Source organism: Anas platyrhynchos, chromosome 3 (assembly GCF_047663525.1).
Source record: "Anas platyrhynchos isolate ZD024472 breed Pekin duck chromosome 3, IASCAAS_PekinDuck_T2T, whole genome shotgun sequence".
NCBI lineage: Eukaryota > Metazoa > Chordata > Aves > Anseriformes > Anatidae > Anas > Anas platyrhynchos.
Genome location: NC_092589.1, coordinates 54,488,118 through 54,509,206, shown reverse-complemented (window position 1 = coordinate 54,509,206; position 21,089 = coordinate 54,488,118). Strand labels below are relative to the sequence as shown.

The 21,089-nt window shown below is 35.7% G+C and overlaps 1 protein-coding gene across 2 annotated transcripts in view; it reads left to right on the top strand.

Annotated features, from left to right (window-relative positions):
* The window catches only part of SYNE1 (spectrin repeat containing nuclear envelope protein 1), a 308,749-nt gene that overhangs the window by 129,839 nt on the left and 157,821 nt on the right, over positions 1-21,089 (top strand). For both annotated transcript variants that reach the window (XM_038177603.2, XM_038177600.2), the window contains 12 exons: positions 705-908; positions 1,834-2,041; positions 2,859-2,971; positions 3,610-3,815; positions 5,010-5,165; positions 6,443-6,734; positions 7,372-7,544; positions 9,280-9,589; positions 13,592-13,756; positions 15,222-15,578; positions 19,294-19,430; positions 20,360-20,537. In XM_038177603.2, the coding sequence (XP_038033531.2) occupies positions 705-908; positions 1,834-2,041; positions 2,859-2,971; positions 3,610-3,815; positions 5,010-5,165; positions 6,443-6,734; positions 7,372-7,544; positions 9,280-9,589; positions 13,592-13,756; positions 15,222-15,578; positions 19,294-19,430; positions 20,360-20,537 (2,499 nt within the window). The remainder of the gene's footprint in view (positions 1-704; positions 909-1,833; positions 2,042-2,858; positions 2,972-3,609; positions 3,816-5,009; positions 5,166-6,442; positions 6,735-7,371; positions 7,545-9,279; positions 9,590-13,591; positions 13,757-15,221; positions 15,579-19,293; positions 19,431-20,359; positions 20,538-21,089) is intronic.

Below are 21,089 nucleotides of genomic sequence, written 5' to 3'. Positions count from 1 at the left end.
CACTTAAAGTGTAAAACCTAGAGCATATTATGTTGCAGTATATCCCTACTTACCAACAGACACCTATTTCCAAATACTGAATATGATAAATACGATAAAAATGTACACCATATCCACAGTAAAACTGTGGTAGATATTATCCTATCATAAGTTGTTTGATTTACCTTTTATTAGTAAAATGTTTACAACTAGCATCTACTATAATTTCATATAATGCTGTGATTAAACATTTTTTGTGTGTGTTTTCTTCAATCTGCTTTACAGTGGGATTCTCAGTACTCTTACTTCTCCCCCATATCACCAATATTTATTGTATAGAGCTAGTAGTAATTAGGTGATGTTGTATATATATATATGGCAAACAATTAAATATAATATATAATAGTAATATAAAATAGAAATATAAAATATAATAGTACTAGAAATGGAAATAGTAAAAGATCGGCTGTTTAATTTATTTCAGAAGTGGATAATAACATTTTGCATTCTAGCTTTCAAGAAGTTAGTATTCCTTCTTTGGATTACTGTATATCTAAGATTTGATCCTGAATGGCTGATATTTTTTTATCCATGAAAGCATACTTAGTCATGGAGCAAATTTTTAATGTGTATAACTTTCCTACCTTACATTTTTTCAATACGTTTCCAGTTCTCATTATAAATGTTTTATTTAAGTATTTTTAAAGTTAACATTTTTCTTTTAGTTTATAGAATCAGATTTAAGGCAAAAGCTGGAACATGCCAAAGAAATGTCTGAGACAGCAAAAGAGACACTAAAAGATTTCAGTACTCAGAAGATGCAGTTACAGAATTTTATTGATCAGACAACAGACTGGTTAACAAAAGTGGAAGATACACTTTTAAGCTGTGCACATAACCTGAATCCTGAAGCTCTGAATAAAGTGAAGGTCAGTGTTGAAGAAAATGAATATATTTCTTTTTAATGCAGCAAACTTCTGTTTTTACTGTCACAGTTTTCGCTACCTAGGTATAACAACAGTTAAGTATTATACATCTCCTGCAGAGCTACTAGAATATTAGAAAATACTGATACTCTTCAAAAGTTGCACCAATGAATAGAGGTTCTAAAAAACTATTAACTTTATGCAAAACTTTCAGAAAATTATAATGAATAACATGGTCCTTGATGTGATGAGAACTGGTTATGTTTACAAGTCCATTCAATTCCTTGTGTAGTAAGTTATGAACATATAACTCACCAAAGTAAAAGCCCCTGGGCTTAACTGAATTTAACACAAGCTTCTACCTCAGAAATACTCTTCAGTCCTCATATATAACAATTCTTTTGTCTAGATGCTAGAGTTCTCTTGATTGCATACAATTATGTACATCATAACAGGACAAACAATATGGAAATCTTTTTTCATTGTGATCACATGTTAATGCTGATATACCAGCTAATTCAAATTTAATTTGGTTATAGGTATTCCTCTCTAGTCAAATGAAAACTCCTTTTCATTCAGAAGTCCCAGTAAATACCAGTGTCATAGTGCATCTCACATGTAATTTCAGACTTTTCTGAAAACAATTATTGTAATTCAATATGTTTTGTTTAAAAAAAAAATAAAGTTAAACAATAATAAACAGTAAATTTTGTATATATTTGCTGGATCTTTAGTTTCAAGAATTCATTTCACTTGGCAAGTTCAGGAAGCATGATCCAGATCCAGTACTTCTTCCCTTGATTGTGCCTAGACTTGCAATAGACCGTAGAATAAAGGAATATATGGGAGGAGCAGAAACGCTTGAGAAAATACAGGGCTCATTCGTTTATTTAAAAATGTCATATTTATGTTATAACTTCATTTTCAGGAAACACAAAAAGACCTACAGCTTCAGCAGAGCAGCATTGATTCAGCGCGTGAGAACCTCAATAGACTGTGCCGCAAGTACCATTCTGTAGAGCTGGAAACTCTTGGTGGCACTGTCACTTCATTAATAAAGAAATATGAGACTGTGATTCAGCTCTGTTCCAGAACACAGGCCAGCTTGCAAGAGTCCTTGGAAAAACATTTCCTCTGTGAGTTTTCAGGCTCGTTAATATGAACCGTTAGCCCACAGCCATGAATCATTCTGGAGGCTGCCAGAGTTTCCAGTGATGTCACTTGCAATTACAACTTTATTTTTGTATGGAGCCTTTCAGAAAGTTAGCAAGTGGTCATTTACCATCTGCTACGAAACAATGCATTTTACAAAAACAGAATTCAAATTTAGACATGTAAAATACATAAATGGCAACTCACCTTTCTTCAACTTCTATGTTACTGCCTCATATTCTCACAGATTCTTCCTTAGTATACATCTCTAATGCATAAATACACTTTGTGTATTTGTTATTCAGAGATGTATTTAACCATATGGAAATCTTTATAATGAAAAAGTACTCATTTGGAGTAGTTCCTGGCTTCTCTGGTAAATAACTGGAGAGAAGTATGCATTTTTTAATCTTAGATGTTAAGCTAGATGTTTATCTAACATCAAATTGGGATAAATAGTAACCTGGAAGTGTCTGTCTTTCCATTGACTATAAAGGGGAACCTAGTATGACTCTTGAAATTTGGATGTTTGCTGTGTAAACATCTGACTTTTTGTGAAATGAATCTCATCACCCAGTGTCAGTAAAAACAGTGAGGCTCATCCTGTTAGCTATTACACATGGTTCCTGAAGGATAAAGGATAAATAAGTGTGGGAGACAGCTGCACAGTATTGTGCTTAATGCTGCTTCTTAAATATATATATATATATATATATATATATATATATATATATATATATATATATATATATGTATATATATATATATTCTCTTCTCTATATTTTTTTTTTATCAAATAAGATTCTATGCAAGAATTCCAGGAATGGTTTTCTGATGTGAAGGCTGCAGTAAAAACATCATCTGACAGGTCTGGAGACAGCAAAGCTATAGAGGCAAAGCTACATGATTTGCAGGTATAGTAATAAATAAATAAATAAAATAGTAATTGACAGTACAACTACATGTATCAAATTATATCTCTAAAATAATTTGTAGAACCTATCATGCATATGATTTTGTTTCCAATAAGGCAATGTAAGACTAGTTCAACAAAGCTACATGTACTGTAAAGGAAATAAAATTTACATTCACTGTTCTGAAATATCAGAGTTTACTTTCTGGAAGAGTAAGAGGTTGATGTATCTGAACTTTTCATTTTTTTTCTGTTTTTTAATCCTTTTCCCTCCCCTTCCCTCCCCTCCCCTTCCCATTTTACGGTTACTCAGTCCTTCAGATTTACACAGATGTATCAAATCTTGTCTATTGCTGGGACAGAGCACAAACAGAGCAGACAGCTAGTGCAAGCAACCATAATTACTGAAATGCCTAACATCTTTCGGACATCACTAAACTATCCAGAGAAAAACAGGGCCGTCTTGGGGACAGATAGGAAAATCAAGCTCTGTGAATTATAGCATCACTTAATAAAATTTTATTTGAACTATCCATTGGATTTTGTTCCATTTCTTGAAATGGTTCTCATCTTCTAACATATATATTGCTTATCTTTATCAAATCTTACATGTTTAAACAGTATTCTTTCATCACACAGATCGTGATGGATTCTATTAGTGAGGGACGAAACAAGTTAGATGCTGCCTGCAAGGAAGGAGAAAGTTTGTATGCTTGCTTACCCAAACCAGTTGTGATCCATATTCAGGAGCAAATAGCAAAGTCTAATGAGAACTTCCATGAATTCTTCAAACAGTGTCTAAATGATAAGCAGGCCCTGGAAGCTTGTGCTTCACACCTGGGAAGGTAAGTTGAAGATAGACTGCATGAAATGTTCAGACTGGAAGTACAGGACACAATTTGAAATGATTTCCAGTTACTCTAGTCCTGTTTGCTCTTTTTCTTTGGAAATATTTAAGACAAAATGAGGTTCTCTTCTAAAAACTACTACTACTAATAATAATAATAATTAATAATAATGATGATAATAATGATAATGATGACGATGATATAATAATAATAATAATAATAATAATAATAATAATAATAATAATAATAATAATAATAATAATAATTAATAATAATAATACAGCAAGTCCAGCTCTGAGAGTATTAGCTTAAGTGTCAGGATCATATATGTGGAAGAACCATGTAGCTCTTGTGATCCCAGATCAGAAGTTGGGGTCTCAGTAATTCAAATGCACTTTCAGGGGAGGAAAAGGTATGATGAATTTCCAAGTTCTGCCCCGGCATTTGAAGATAGTATGTGCTTTCTGAACAGCTGGCACCTGTCCTGTCCTATTCCAGATTTACATATTTCCTAAAGAGATAGTAAGAAAACACTCTTAAATTACACCTTGGAATTTGGGGACATCAAATGCTTTTAGGTATAATTAGATTCCAAACTGTTGCTAATTGAAAGCAAATTTGGTGTGTCAATAATGATAAAAGAGCAGGGTGGGTTGGTGTGCCTTCATGTAAGTAAAAAGCTTGCAAACATAGGAACTTAGAGCCTGTTTTGTTGAGTTCTGAACACTCAAGATTCCACTTTGCCAGACAAATTAAAAGCACAACACTCCAGGTATTGCATGTATCAATAATGAGTAAAAATCAATTTCTACCCATTTTTTTTCCTCTTAAAAATATCATTATGAGGATTTGGGGATTTGGAAGAAAAATATTTCTTGTGCTCTGTCTTTACTGAGTCTAGTAATAAATAAAAGCACTGCCACTTTAAATTTTGAGGGCTTCTTTTCTGACTGTAGTTCCCATGATTTTGCTGAACATTTTTAGAGAGTTGCTGAATATTTTTAGATTAGTAGTCACCGTGGAATTATGTTTTGTGTACAACTCCTATTTGCCAAGAATGAAACTTATACCTAGCTTTGGTTTCCTGGTCTTTTGGATATTGAAAGAACTGAGTTAACTTAACTCGGTTAACTTTGCTAACTGTACTACACCTGAGAAATATTTTTAAGTAAATATTTATCTGTTCTGTAGTTTTGAAGATCACTACAAGAAACTCAGCCTGTGGTTACATGACATGGAAGAAAGAATAAGCACAGAAGCATTAGGAGAGAGCAAACAGCTTATTCCTGAGAAGAAAAAGGAGGTGCAGAAAGTGGAAAACTTCCTGGAAGAGTTACTGACTTCAAGGTAGTATGAAACACTTTTCCTAAAATACTCTCATTTTCCCCTCTGTTAAAGTAATACTGAAAGTGAACTGTTTGGGTAAAGTGTGTTTGTGAAAGACAGAAAAAAGTGTTGCAATATATTCTAAAAATAGACTGAGTCCAGATATTCCCTGTTTTAAGGAAATTTGAACTTCAAGACAATACCAGAATTTGATATAGACACATTTCTCATTAAGAAAAGTATATCTTAGTTCATTAATAAATGAAGCCTGAAAAATATCATTGATAGTAAAAGCAATAGTAAAAACATCATATATCATCACATCAATTTATAAAATTTTATTCTTTTTTCTGTCCTGCAACACCTAGATCTAACTGGGTTAGCAGATTCTACTTTCCTATAGAGTTGACTTTGTATAAAGAGACCAAATAACATTATTATGTTATTAAATAATATTAATTATTCATATTAATATTAAATAATATTAACATTATTTACTAATAAATTGGCTGATAAGTATTTCTAGATTTTAGACTCAGTGAGTGGATTGACATCCAGGCAAATTAATGGCTTTTTTTTTTTTTTTTTTTTACTACATTGTGGCTTTTCAATTTTTATTATCTTTATTATGTTAGTGAATATTGAACAGAAATAGTAGTCAGCTATTCAAGGCTCACAGAATGCTAAAAAGAAACACAGTCACTATCTATCCTCTTGAGACTGTTGCAAGACATTTTGGTCTAAATTCCGTCTATATAAATTCCTTTTAATCACAGGATATCTGGAAGGGTTATCCAGTAGTAGATTAACTGAGGCTATATAAGGCCAGAGTTTTAACTCCTTTTACTGAGCCTTGTACTGAACCCCAGAGTTAGTGTCTAATGCTGGGCAAATGGCCTGACTTTTCCATCATACATTCTTACATGTCAAAGGTTATAAACTCCTCAGAAGTTTTGGCAGGTACAAAAAGGTAGCAGTTCATGAAGAACTGGATGTCTGATAGCCAAAAAGAAAAAAAGTTAGCTTTTAATTTAAATATGTAACACAAAGATTCCAGTGTGATAATTTGGAGTATCAAAATCTGCAAGAAATGGCACTATATATGAGTAATGATATTAGTTGATACATACTGCTAATATTTCCTTTCAGTCTCTCCCAGCTAGATTTTCTGTTAATTAGACATTCATATTTGTGGAGTAGATGATTATGTCAGCACCCTTCATGACTTCTCATAGTTGCTATTACAATGTCATATGCTTTTTGAAACTGATTTTTCAGCCTCAATATTTTTCTTTCAGGGAATCTTTTGATAAGCTGTCCCAAATGGCACAGGCTTTAAATGAGGAAGGACATGGTGCAGGAAGGGAAGTGCGCCTGGCCTCTCAGCATCTCACTAATTATCAAAACATGGTCAAAACAGTCAAGGATAAGCTGAGGACATGTCAGCTTGCACTCCAGGAGCATCTCACTTTGGAGGAGGCATTGCAGAGCATGTGGTCATGGGTGAAAGAGGTTCAGGATAAACTGGCATCATCAGAGAGCACAGTCGGTAGCAAAGCCACACTAGAGAAACGACTGACACAAATTCAGGTAAAGATTAAAGTGGAGAGTATACATCAATTAACATTGTGTGAGGGCCACATCAATGGAAAAGAAATAATTTTGTATTTTATGCTTCATACTGTTATTAAGGAGAGAAATTTGAATTTAAAGTGATCTTAACAAATTGGGAGATGCAGTGTGAGAAATAAAGTGTAATGAAGACAGAGGCAAGGTATTGTAGTTAATGAAGAATAACCAACTATGAAAATGTGCATTCAGGTTTTAAAAATATATATATCTTCCTAATGGAGGAGAAGTCTTGGAATCGTTCACATGGAGAGACTCTGTGACATATCTGTTACAGTAGGTCTTCAAGAACAGGACAGATAGGAAGGTCATCAGTGTAGATACCACTGTATGTTGCTGTCTTTCTGTGCAATGCTTAACCTATTCATTATCTACTGCAATGTGAGCAATATTTTAGGACCAATGCAGAGAAATACCTGTATGGCTTTTGGGAAAACTGTTGGGTTACTTGCACATATCAAGGTACAGACGCTAACAAAACCAGGTGCCTAAGAATTCATACATGGTATGGTTATCAAGGGTAAATGATGTCTTTTACTGGAAGAATTTCATCTCTCAAAGGATTTCACTTAATATTTTGATTCATTTTGCCTCACAGGAAATCCTCTTACTCAAAGGCGATGGTGAAGTTAAGTTGAACATGGCCATTGGCAAAGGAGAACAAGCACTTAGAAGCAGCAATGAGGAAGGACAAAAGGTGATACATACAGAGTTACAAACACTGAAGGATGTATGGAATGACATCATCAACACATCAGTGAATTGGCAGAGGTAAAACTAACTAGAAAACACAGGTCAAACCCTCATATCTTTGCTTATGACAAAAGAGGTACCTTACAACACATGAGACCATTCATTCACACCTGAGGGAAAAGCTACATACATCATCAGAAAGAATCAAAATTACCTGAAGAAATACATCCTTCTGTAAAAAAAAAAAAAAAAAAAAAAAAAAAGCAGAGAGTTCACCTTCACCCTATCAGCTGAATCAAGTTTCATATGAGATGGTCACTTAAGAAGAAGTAGTAATCATCCAAATTCATTCAAAGAAAAATCTAGAAAGGGCTTGCTGAATTATTGAACTGGGGCAGAACCAAGAAAAGCTGACAAATATTTATATACCTTTTCCTTACAAAACTCTAGGAGGATTCCTCAATTATCTTTCTCTTTTTTTCCTTGCCTTGCCTGAAAATGCAGCTAATTTATTCTTACCTTAACTTCACTGGAAATTAAAATTTTTTTGCTATTGCCTGTGTGAGAACTTTTTAATACATTTGAAGGACCCCAGCATCTCTTTCTGGGCCGCTTTAATCCATGTTTCCTTTTCAATAAATTGCAGACTACTGCTCGTTTGTCTACATTTTTCATAGAAGATAATTTAAAATGGGCTGATGTCTTACGGTATTTGAGAACTTATTAATTCTGAATAGAATATCACTATTTTCTACTTCATATAACAACCTTCTTAATACAGTCCAGAATTGATTTTTTTTTTCTTCATCAAATTCCATCTTTCTTTTCTTCTTTTAACAACATCTGACATTTAAATCCTGTTATCCATACTAGCAGCATGCCCTCCCTTGCTGCTTTCATCTACAGGTTTTATAAGCACTGCCTCTTTCAATAATGACTTTAGTCATTATTGGATAGAAATGGGCCCTTCTTCATGATCTTAATTCCTTAGCTGTCTAATGAAAACAAAGCTTTCTCTTCATTAGGGTATCTGAGTCTTAAATATGAGTTGTCAGTGAGCTATGGTATAAAACTGGAGTTCTTCAATGAGAAGTGATGCCACTTTCTTACTTATGCCAAAATTGTAATACAATGCTATGTAGAAAATTATGGTGGGAAACCTTTAAGATTTCATTTTAATTTCATCCACTTTGTGTCATAAAATATTATTTATATTACTATAACATTACATTACAATATTACTATTACATTTTAAACAAAATCTTTACCACACACTCAGCTACTAAGTCCAGTGGAATCAGAATTACATTCCTCAAGCCAAGTCCCAGAAAGACCCGGAGATCTGTTAGAAGGAGCAATATATAACAGAAGGGTATATTTATTCTTAATGATAAAATGGACAATTTATAATTTATTCATTCTTTTAAAAAGTTACCAGGAGCTCTCTTAATTGTCAATAACCTAATAGGATGCTGTACATTTTATTACTGTGGCTGTAAAGAGCTCCAATAATGCTCTATATTTTGATTTGCTAGACACTGAAATGTGCATTTCTGAGACAGACAGATTGCTCATGTAACCTGTACCAGGGAAGCAGTTGTATCAGGTTATATGTAGTAGCCTAAAGAACACAGAAATTCTAGAATAGCATGGATTAAGTTGACACAAAACTAAAACAAGATGAAGGAAAAAGTAAATACTAGATGTATTAAAGATGTCTGTATAATGTAAAAATTACGGTATATGCAAGCTCTTTTTTTTTAGACCTTTCGAGTGTTCTCATCTGTACCATATATGTTTCTTTTAATGTAAGCTGCCTAGAGTCTGTCATTAGCCAGTGGAATGAATACCTGGAAAGGAAAAACCAACTGGAGCAGTGGTTAGAGAAATTGAATCACAAAATGGAGCAGCCTTTAGAACCACAGATTGGTCTGAAGGAGAAGTTTGCTCAGCTGGACCACTTCCAAGCTATTGTTTCTGAGATAGAGGATCACTCTGTTGATTTACAGCAACTCATTGAAAAAGCTGCAGAACTGCATGAAAAAACTGAGGATGTTTTTTTTGGAGAAGCAGCTCGAGAAGAACTAAAAACACAGTTTAATGATATCGCAAGAGTAGCCAAGGTAAGAAAAAAGCAAAGGTTTCCATTTCAAGCAAGTAAAATGTTTGGACATCTGTATAAAAGTCTAACATTTTGATTTTAATAGTTTTATAGTGAATGAATGACTGATTGTGTTTGAATAGTTATGCCTTTTGTTATGGCTGAGTCCAGCAAAAGAGTTGGACATAATTTAGTAGAATTCACTAGAACACAAAAGGTTGGGAATTGAAACTGGTATGGTTATGATTTTTTAGAAGTGAAGGGCATATATTTTACTCTAAGTTTCATATGTACAACAATACTTCTGATATTCTTCCAGATTTATTTTCTACTTTCTACTTCTTCTGGCTGACACACCAGAAGGCTGTGCTGCCATTCAATGAGACCTGGACAGGCAGTACAGATGGGCAGGAAGAAACCAAATGAGGTTTAATAAGAGCAAGTGTAGAGTCCTACACCTGGGAAGGAACAACCCGAAGTATCCGTACAGGCTGGGGGGCAACCTGCTGGAGAGGAGCTCTGAGGAGAAGGATCTGGGGTCCTGGTAGACGACAGGTTGACCATGAGCCAGCACTGTGCCCTGGTGGCCAAGAGTGCCAAGGGGATCCTGAAGTGTATTAAAAGGAGTGTGGCCAGCAGGTCAAGGGAGGTGATCCTCACGCTCTACTCTGCTCTGGTCAAGCCTCACCTGGAGTACTGTGTCCAGTACTAGGCTCCCCGGTACAAAAAAGACAGGGATCTCCTGGAAAGAGTCCAGCAGAGGGCCACAAAGGTGATACAGGGCTTCAGGAAAGGCTGAGAGACCTGGGTCTGTTCAGCCTGGAGAAGAGAAGACTGAGAGGGGATCTTATCAATGTGTATAAATACCTGAAGTGTGGGAGGGAGACAGAGGGATTTGGCCAAACTCTTTTCAGTGGTTTGTGGGGACAGTACAATGGGTAATGGCCAAAAGATGATGCACAGGAAATTCCACACCAATGTGCAAAAACTTCTTCACGGTGAGGGTGATGGAGCACTGCAACAGGCTGCCCAGGGAGGTTGTGGAGTCTCCTTCTCTGGAGTTATTTAAGGGCCATCTGGATGCCTACCTGGGCAGCCTGCTCTAAGGAAGCTGCTTTGGCAGGGGGGTTGGACCTGATGATCTCTCGAGGTCCCTTCCAACCCCTACAGTTCTGTGATTCTGTGATTCTTTTTCTTTTATTCCTAGCACTCTCTCTCTGTCTCTTTTTTTTTTTTCCCTAACTAACCTAGAAAGCAAAGATACAAATTCCTCCCCCCTAAGCAGAAAACAAAGAAAGAGAAATCTTGTTTTCAGAAAATTAAACGCACATATTTTGTGTTATTTCAAGCTATTGAACACTGCAGTTGTAATACAGGTGTTCTGTTTGGTTTCTAAGAAAAAACATAAGGAAACTCACAGAGATCTTCTTCCAATCCAGATTATGACAGTGACACTAGCTCTGAATTACAGTCTTCATCTTCTCAGCTGCTGGGAAAGTTTGCATCAGCAGTCTTGTGTTAAAAATAAAATAAAATAAAGTAAAATAAAATAATGTAAACTAATAAATAAAATAAAATAAATAAAATAAAATAAAATAAAATAAAATAAAATAAAATAAAATAAAATAAAATAAAATAAAATAAAATAAAAATAAAGTATCATAAGTGAGCCAAGCAGTGTTCTGCTATAATTGAGATGCATCAATAAATTTAATTTCTTAAGCAATTTTCCATGTCCCTCAAAAAATAAAGATCCTGTGGGTGAGTATAAAAATTGGTGCTTTTATTTTTCTTTCAACAAATATTAATTGTCTTAATTGATCCAGAATCTCCCAGCTGGGGTAACTGGTAATGGCTGCACATGACATTGTATGAAACAGACCAAATGTAAACAAGAAATCATTACAGAGTTTGAAGAATTCTTCTGAATGATGCTCAAAGTAATGGCAGAATATTCTTTAAACTCATCAAAAGCAGGATCTAGGGAATTGCTGGGACCACTTACTGATCAAAGATCACTTGCTCCAAAGGACAATAAGGCTGTACCAGGAGCTCAGTGAATTTACGTTGTTCCTTTCTGCTGAAGACATTGAGGAGATTATAACACCTGATATTTTCTTCAGAGCATGCAGGCAAGAGGAGCTAGAGGAGTTTTCTGGTAAATGTATGGAAAGACCTAGACCAAGCAGTTAGATGCTAATAACTCCCCAAAGGCAGATGGCATTCAACTGAGGTTTCTTGAGAAATGCTCAAACAGAAATTGCTGAAAAGTCTGGCAATTGTTGTGTCTCTGCCAGCTTCAAAGGAGGCCCTAGAGGGAACAACAGTCTCATGAGTCTGGCTGATGTAATCAGAGGGCAGTAATCTATAATGAAAAACAGTGTAATTGACAGTATTGGTTACATGCAGACTGCTGAAAAAGTCAGTATGGCATCCAGAAAGTATAACTAACAAACTAATATGCTGGAGCATGGTGAAGATATCAATAAGCACATTAAAATAAAGGAGGATGAAATGAATGTAATACAACCAGATTTTTCAAAAGCCTCTGACAAGGGTCCACACGAAGGATTAAGAACTTTCTAACATTCTTAAGCAAATTACAAATGATATGGAAGTATAAGGGAAATTGCCCACAAATATTTGCCAGATTCATGTGCTCTCCCTAGATAACATGGGAGAGAATAGTTAGTTTGATGAACCATTATACAGGCCCAGTAGAGTACTTCTCATCTGCTGAGCATATGGGGCAGGTATTTCTACTTTGCCCACATCAGAGCAGATACTGACATCCTACCAGCCTGCGGCCATGCTGTGTTTCTTGTGCCTGCATGAACTTCTTCTCTGTTTGGTGGAGACTGGGGCCTGGGATATGTTGTAAATTCATCACTTGTAGGGTAACAGTGTCCAACAGAATCACAGGGCTGGAAGGCTGAGAAAAGAATTGATGCTGGGCAGAGAAGATGGGCCAAGTTTGGCTAGCTGATGTGCCAGATGAAGCTACTGCTCCTTTCTCTACTTGCTGTGATGGCAGAAATTGTTGATAACTTTGCAGTCTTTCCTTTGGGAGAGAACAGCACTGATTGGAATTGGTAAAAGTCACTGCCACCAGAAGAGAAACAGTTTCCCTCCACTCTCCGTGTCTACTAGTGTTACATTTTGGTATGTAAACAAAAGTAAATCATCTTTGGCTTTCCTGATACTCTTCTGCTGCCTTCAGAAGATAGCTACTTTTTTTTTTTTTTTTTTTTTTTTTTTTTTTTAAGTCAGGCACATGTGTACATTTCCTTACTTGATCATTGGACAAAATGCATTAAGAGGTAAAAATTTTGAGGATTTACTTTAGGTCATCTTTGTTTAGCTAGTAACCATCAAAGAAACATTCTGACAGAGAAACATTCACATCTCAGTTCAATTTTGGTTACTTTTGAGAAACATTCCTGAGAATTTTAAGAACAAATCTATGGTCAAACCAAAGGCCGGCCTAGACCAAAACACTATTTCACCTGTAAGGTAAACTGGTCCCACTTTAAGCCTATGAACACTGGTACAAAGCCATGCAGTTGTTGTATGTCTATGTAAGGGAAAGAATCTTCCAGGGTGCAAGGCATATGGCCTGGAGATAGCCACTACTTCTGATCTGATATCTAAAAAAGACTCAGCACCATTACAACCTTTTGCACTTTTGAACAGCAGAACTCATTTGTGGGCTTCATATGGGACATCTCTGTGACTTTGCTTAACATTTAGAGAGACTTGTTTCTTCTAATAAAAAAAGAGATATTTCTGCCAGCACTCCTGTCCAGAGCAACCTAAACCAAACTTTGTGCAGTGTAGCACTGTGTTCTGTTGCTGTAAGCTGCTATATGTTCTGCTGCTCAGTATTCAAATGCATGCAGAGCAGTTCTTTGTAATATTACACCCATAAGTCTGGACAGAAGCCAGGAAAGTGTTTTAGCAATTTAACAGATTTTTGTTTGTTTGTTTTGTTTAGTTTTGTTTTGTTTTTAAATCTGAAAAATAGGACAAAATGAAGAAAGTAGAAGATATTGTGAAGGATCATTTGCTATACCTTGACGCTGTGCATGAATTCACAGACTGGCTCCATTCTGCAAAGGAAGAGCTACACCGTTGGTCAGATGCAACTGGAGATACATCAACGATACAGAAAAAACTGGCCAAAATCAATGTAAGAAATATTAGCTGTCATGATTTCATCTGTGATTCAGAAGCTATGCTCCAAAATAGGCCAGAGCCAAAAACCTATGGGATCTTGCTCTTTTGTGTATTTAAAGTGGTGATTATATTCCAGTGAGCTGAAAGCAGCTTTTCTAAGCTGTGATGTGTTTTTGCCTGCCTTGCCATGCTAAATTGATGGAGTGAAAGTACAATCAGACCTGAGTTAGTCACTGCAGGCATGGAAACTATTTGCAAGAGTGGAAGCCCAGTGGCATCACAGAGAAATAAGGCTTAGCTGTTTAATGAATACTGTTCTGTCCTCATCTCCAAATATGTTTTCTCCATAAACAGTGTTGTTTGAACCAGTCAGAAACAACCTTTTGTGATTTTCATGAAATGGGGATGCATAACACAGTTGAAGGATGTCCAAACACAGTAGAAATGTGTGTTGCCTCTCTATGTATACTCCCCTTGTGCTGGCATCTCTATGTATCCATCCATTCCTAGGCATTTGAGTGTCTGAGCAAGTTACACATTTCTGAATGCAGCATTAAAGCAGACTTCATGTTTTGCTCATGCCTGATGTTTACATTCAAATAGTCATGCTAACAGCATTTTAGCCTGATCCTAAATTTGAGGGTGGGCCTGTGAACAGAGTAGATGAGGATTTAGGATAGCCGGATCAAATTATAGATTTGTTGTTTATTACTGAAAAGTTTTTAGCCTCCTTTGTGTTCAAACTCCCCATGTATAATATAAGAAAGGGAGGAGACAGTAGTTTCTAGTTCACGAGATGAAGAAAATAAATAGCATTTTTCTGGCATGCAGTGATTGGGATGATATTTATATTTTCCAGCTTCTAAAGCTGAAAACTAAACTAAACTAAAACAAACAAACAAAAAACAAAACAAAACAAAAGTCCTCGTAGCCTGTGTAAGAATGAAATAGAATGCTGTAGAAAGAATTTATTAAAAACCAAAAACAACAGCAACAAAAATCATGTGTAACCAATAATGGTAATCTCAGATCATGAGTAGGCTGCAGAATGCTTTTTTTTTCAGCAACACGGTAATGTTCTTAAACCTGCTACGTGCAGCTTTGTACCAGTGTTTGTTATGCAAAACATCTCAAATCAGTTCCTTTCTGCATCTTACCCTAAACATTACTTTTTAATATCTGGAAAAAAAAAAAAAAAAAAAAAAAAAAAGTTCATTCTCCTCTAAACTTATGAAAGTTTAGAAAGAACCACTCTGTAATAACTGTAAAGCCCTCACAGTCCCTTGACTGAGTTTTATTTTCATCTTGCCTCTGGCTACGTTTTGCAATTCTGCACGCAGCGTGGATGTCGTGAAAGTGTTGCTGCCGAAACTGCTGCTCAGCGCAGTGCTGCGCATTCCCCCTGCATGCTGCCCCCAGCTTGGGCGGCCCCCCCCTTTCCAGCTGTAGCAAGTTACCATGACAATGTTGCTTTGCAGGAGCTGGTAGACTCCCGCCAGATTGGTGCAGGCCGCCTCATCCGAGTGGAGACTCTGGCTCCCGCAGCCAAGCGCAGCACAACTGCAGGCGGGTGCCATGTCCTCGCTGCCGAGATGCAGGCCCTGCAGTCGGACTGGAAGCAGTGGGAAGAGAGCGCTTTCCAGAGCCAGCAAAGCCTGCAGGATGTGCTGAGCCAGATGGCCCTGTCGGAGCAGGAGTTCGCCGTGCAGGTCGCACAGCTGGAGGAGGCCGTGCAGCGGTTCGGCGGACTGCTGGCCACCTGGTCGCAAAGCCTGAGCCCCCTCGATGGCCAGCACACTGACACCGAGATCGTGGAAAGCTGGAACAAGGAGAAAGTAAGGTCACCCCTCTTTTCTGAGTAGTTTTCCAGTTGTAAATGTACAGGTACCATGGGCAGAAAACTTCTGCCAAGTGGCACTATCAAGGAGTGGGAGAGGTAGAAAAAAATAAAAGGTGTGTTTGAAAGCCTCCCTCTGAAATCCCAACTTTCCAAACTTCTGTGACTGCAAGCAGAGCAAGCACTGTTTACAGAAGACGTATCTTTAGCCACTGCTGTACTAGACTTAGCAAATGCTGCCTGGATCCTACACATTAAAAACAAGGCTAGCCTTTAAGAAAATGAAGGAACTAGCAAACTGTCTCTGAATTTCTCCTTAAGTTGCTCACTGTTTAGAGCCAGGGTAGTACTTGATCAGGGAAGTATGAAGTATTTCCTAAAAGCCAAGTAGCAGCTGGAGTGATTTGTAACTCACAATTTTTCATGCATGTATTGAGTTTCTACTTTTCATTTCTTGAAATATTCCTCACATTATATATGTTAAGATCTTGTCCAGTATTTAAAGTTATATTTGAAACAGGTATTTTTGCTAATTGCTCTTCTTTGGAATGTAGTGGAATTCAGAGAAATAGAAAAGGAGTTCCTGGGAAAGGAGTTCCTGTTTTCTAGCAAATATTCCATATGTATGTATCACACACACACACACAAAACATATATATATACACACAACACACAACATCCAAGTTACATATCTATATGTTTGTACCTATCTCAATTTCTGTGAATCACAGAGGTAGAGGAAAGACACATTGTATCTTTTCCTTTCTTTTCAGGGTAGCGTTCAGTTTAATTAAAAGAAGAGAGCTATGTGATGCTTGCTTTCTCTCCCCTTCACCAAAGAAATATTCAAAAAACACAAACACTTTCTCTTTAAACTGAGATTATAAATCTCCTCCTCCTCCACTGGCTGTGCCAAGTTATTTCTGTGGCTTCCCCTTCCACAAAATTCCCTGAAACAGACTGATGGAACCTGCTTGTTTGAGTGCCAGTACATAACAGTAGGAGTAACAAAGCTGACACTACACTAGAGTAAATAAAAAGCACAAATATGCAAAGTCTTATATGGTTATGTTTTTAAACAGGGAAGGAAGATATGGAACTATCATCAACATGCAACAGATGTTTCTTTGATCTTTAAAAAATAATAATTTTAAAAATGGAGAAATACTAAATTCAAAGGACATTGCTTTTATTAGTACTATGTATACCACGTATGTACTGTAGCTCTATGTGAAATGCATTATTTAGATTATAAAGTTGTAAACTTTATGTAAGGAGGAAAATGCAGAGGAAACATAAGACTTATTATGCACAGTCCTACTATGCAAATCTTTTTTTTACATATAGCTTGAAGAAATGCAGTCAGGACAGTAGTCCTTCAATTGGGCTCCAGGGATGGGTCCTACTGTTAATGTAAAATAGCACTGCAAGCATTCCCTTTCCATTGTCACATACCAATTCTGTTGTCACACAAGCCAAGGCCACAAATTAAAGATGCATTTCCTAATTCTCAGAATTAGCAAGCTCACTCTGTTATCCCATACCCTTATCATATGTGCAACATAATAGCAACAGATCTTACACCTGGTATTCAGCAAATTATTTTTGTAATTCTCAGATTCAAAATTAAATCTGTCACTGAAACAGTGCTATTAGTGATTCAGTGTCTCTGTATTGCTATAGCTAAATGTAATCTGGTTTTCAAGTAAATGTTCCTGCTTGTTGAGAGGTTATGCCTAAGGTTGTATAACATCAAAAAAATCTTTTAATATTTATTGTGGTAAGTTATTTGAAACTCATAGATTTCATTGAAAACAGATGATTTTAACCCATGATACTCTTAGGTTCTATTTCTTTGGAAAAGAAAGAAAAAATATACATATATATTATGTCATTATAGTGATTCCTGCCATAAGTAATCTCTGTTTTAAGTGTTAAAAAAACATCTTGTTTTAAGTAATAGCCAGTTTGCTGTCATTCCCAATGCTTCCAAAAAAAAAAAGTCTTGTGTGCAGTTTAATGAAGTAGACAAACACAGCTTACTTTTTTTCTTCCTTTTTTTTTTTTTTTTTCCTAAACATTGTTATTACTTCAGTACTTAATTCAAATGTTATTTTGTGTGGTTTATAAACAAATCAGCATCGTGACTATTTCAAGTATCTTTTAATTATGGTTGAACAGATTTTCTGGTATGTGAGTGATTATGTCAAAATGGATTGTTGTTGTTTTTCCTGGCAGTTCAGGTACATGCAGTACATGCAGTACATGGCAGTTCAGGTACAAAGAACATGCATCCCTTATTCTTATTTTAGCTTTCTCAGAAACATACATTATAGATCTTTTAAAAAATTTGCAACTCCACAGAGTTTTTCAATAAAAGAGATATAAAACAAGCACAAAGTTCCTCATGGGCGGCAGACACATTATCTGAATCCCAGGCTTTTGATCATTTGCTGTTCTTACTAAGTCTGTTGTCTTGCTAGACCCTTGCTAATATTTGTTTTCAGTTTTAATTTACACAAATGCATATCAGTTTATTGCAGTGAGATGTGTTTGAAAATGTATTTGGTGAGGTTTTTTTGTTTGTTTGTTTTTTAATCTTTGAAATTGTGGTGTTTTCAAAACCTTTTCTCTATTTTCACACACATAACTTGTATATTTCCTGAACATACAATTGTGTGCTGATAGATAATCACAATCTATTTACTATGTATATTCTCAATTATCATTTTGCATATATTCAGAAACTTAATGGCCTTGTACCACTTCCCCTGTCCCCTTTCTATTCTGTTGTCAATTTCATGTGATCAGTTTCTTATATTTATACATACATCTCTTCCAGATCAGGGCTTAGATGTAGCCAAACTAACCTATGCATGCCAAACCCTCTGGCATGACTTCACTGTAGAATCTTTGCTGTGGTGAATGTAACAATCTAGAAGATTGTCTTTTCTCCCTGGTAGTTTAAGAGGAATGCCAGAAGAATTTAGTTTCTAATGATGTGAGGAGCCAAGTCTACACTGCTAATCATGCTAGAGTAGTTGGCAGGGTGCTGCAGTGGAGACACTGTGTACATCAACATGAGAACTGTTTTTGTTGGAGTAGTTATCACACCTATCCCAGTGATGTTTGCTAAGTAAATATAAATACTTTTTTCTTGACTTAGCTGTTTCCAAAAACAGTGCAGCAGTGACAGCCAGTAACCCTCAAAGGACTGTGAGCAGCTGTGCTTTTACATTAAGAAAGCCTCTGTCAAAATATTGAAGCTATTAGAAGTTTCGTTTGTTTGTTTGGGGGGTTGTTTGTTTTTTGATACAGCTTGTTTTTATTGGGCATACTAAACTGAAGCCAAAAGGACAATTATAGTCATATGCACTGGTATTGTTTGCTATTCCCTAATTGTACATAATTTCATGGGTACAGTTAGTTGATAATACTATGTATTATAATATACATATGCACCTTAATATATATAAATATCAAGGGGCATATCTTAAACTCTTCTACGAGAACGTTTTGAATTAAAAAAGTTGAGGTGTCCAGAAATTTAGTCTGTAGAAGCTCATAATTTCAAATAAGCCTCTGTGCTTGATTGCTAAAATGCTTTCAAAAATGTATTGAAATTGAAGTTGAAATTAAATTTTATAAATTTTCATTGTATTTTTTTTTAATTATTTACTTACCAATATTGCTCATTTGTTTTGTTTTAACAGGAAATGTTGGATGCCCTGGTGAAGTCTGAACATATGATAGATGAGATCAAGACTCAGTTAAACGATCTCTGTAGATTTTCCAGAGATTTGAGTACTTATTCTTCAAAAGTCTCAGGGTTGATTAAGGAGTATAACAGGTACATATTCATCTTGTTTATAGTTAATCAATCCCTTATATGTGTGCATGCAAGTATTTTTTTTAGGGAAACATTAATTAGAATGTTGGAATTTGAAATATAGACAATGATTAGAATCATTATTTTGATATCCGTGTCAATGACATTTTTAGCATTTTAACATTTTGCAAAATTTTAGCAATATCGGTTTCAATTAGCATTTCTAAAAAACAGTTGTGTTTTTTCTGACACAAGTTATGCCAACAAATTGAGCTTAAGCCATTGTATGTCTACACCTGGTCTATTACAGGAAGTAACCTTATAAGAAACTGTGAGGTAGAGCTATATGTCATTTACCTGAAAGAGGAGGAAGCTATAACAGCTGTCTAAACTTTTTTTCTTAATTTTGTCCTTCATTATACCCCTGCCCTACCTGTCAGTTCATTGAAACAGGGGAGCTAATGTTTATTTGTTCTCTTACTTTCTCTGAGGCCACTGTAGATGATTGACACCTGCATTTCAGGTGCAAGATTCTTTTGTCTCTTGCAGCTTTTGGCTTCTGTAACTGCAGAAGAAGGGTATGATGACCCAAGTTGATCCCTTCTAATGTTATGAACTTAATTAAACCGTGGAAGTTCATATTGTAATTTCTGTAGTTTCGTGTTGTGTCCCTAGAGAGAAAAAGGCTTGAAGAAACTGTTCATTCTTAGGGGTACTGAATCATTCTGTAAAAGCTTATCTGTCATATCTGTGACAGCTATATCCCAATTTACATACTTCACTTTTAAGGCATTGAAAGCTTCTAATGGATTTCCTGGTGCTTAGTTATGTGCTTACAGTTGGTAGAAGGAATCCAGATCTTATTCAGAGAAATAAGTAATAGCACTGTCACCTAACAGAGTCCTTCTCTTCCTTTTCTCCCTTCTGCTTCCCTGATGTGGTAAACCCAGCCTTTGCCTTCAAGCTTCAAAAGGATGTCAGAGTAAAGAGCAGATCTTGCAGCAAAGATTTCGGACAACTTTCAGGGATTTCCAGCAATGGCTGGTCAATGCAAAAATCGCCACAGCCAAATGCTTTGATGTACCTCAGAATATCAGTGAAGTCTCAGCGAGTCTACAGAAAATACAGGTAACTTTAGCAATTGGACATTCAATCATTTTCCTATAAAATTCAGTCTTTTTTCTTTTTTTTTTTTTTTTTGTTAATGTTATTGATAACACTAAAGGTGACTAACTGTAATGAAATAAACATTTATTCTTTCTTTTTGAATCTAGATCATTTAATTTAGCTGTCATACTATACTATACACATAGTCATTGCCTCATAATTTTCCTTTTTTATTATTTTTCTTTTATATTACAATGTGGAAAAACGTGTTTTGAAGGCAGGATAACACTAAAATTGGCAGGGCATCAGAATTGGGACTTAAAACCTGGAATTATTTCAAAGTCATATAAAGTTTTTCACTCATTTATGAAAGTAGAGACCTTATAGTGTAAGAACAAGGTAAAAATGTATGAAGTGAAGCAGGCATTTAAAAAACATGATTTTCATACAAAGCTAAAACAAGACACAGCAAAACTGTGGAAATAAATGCCAGTTAAAAATTTATTTTATTAAACTAAAAGAAACAGGTTTTTAATAAAACATGACTACAATTTTAGAAATGAGAAGTACATA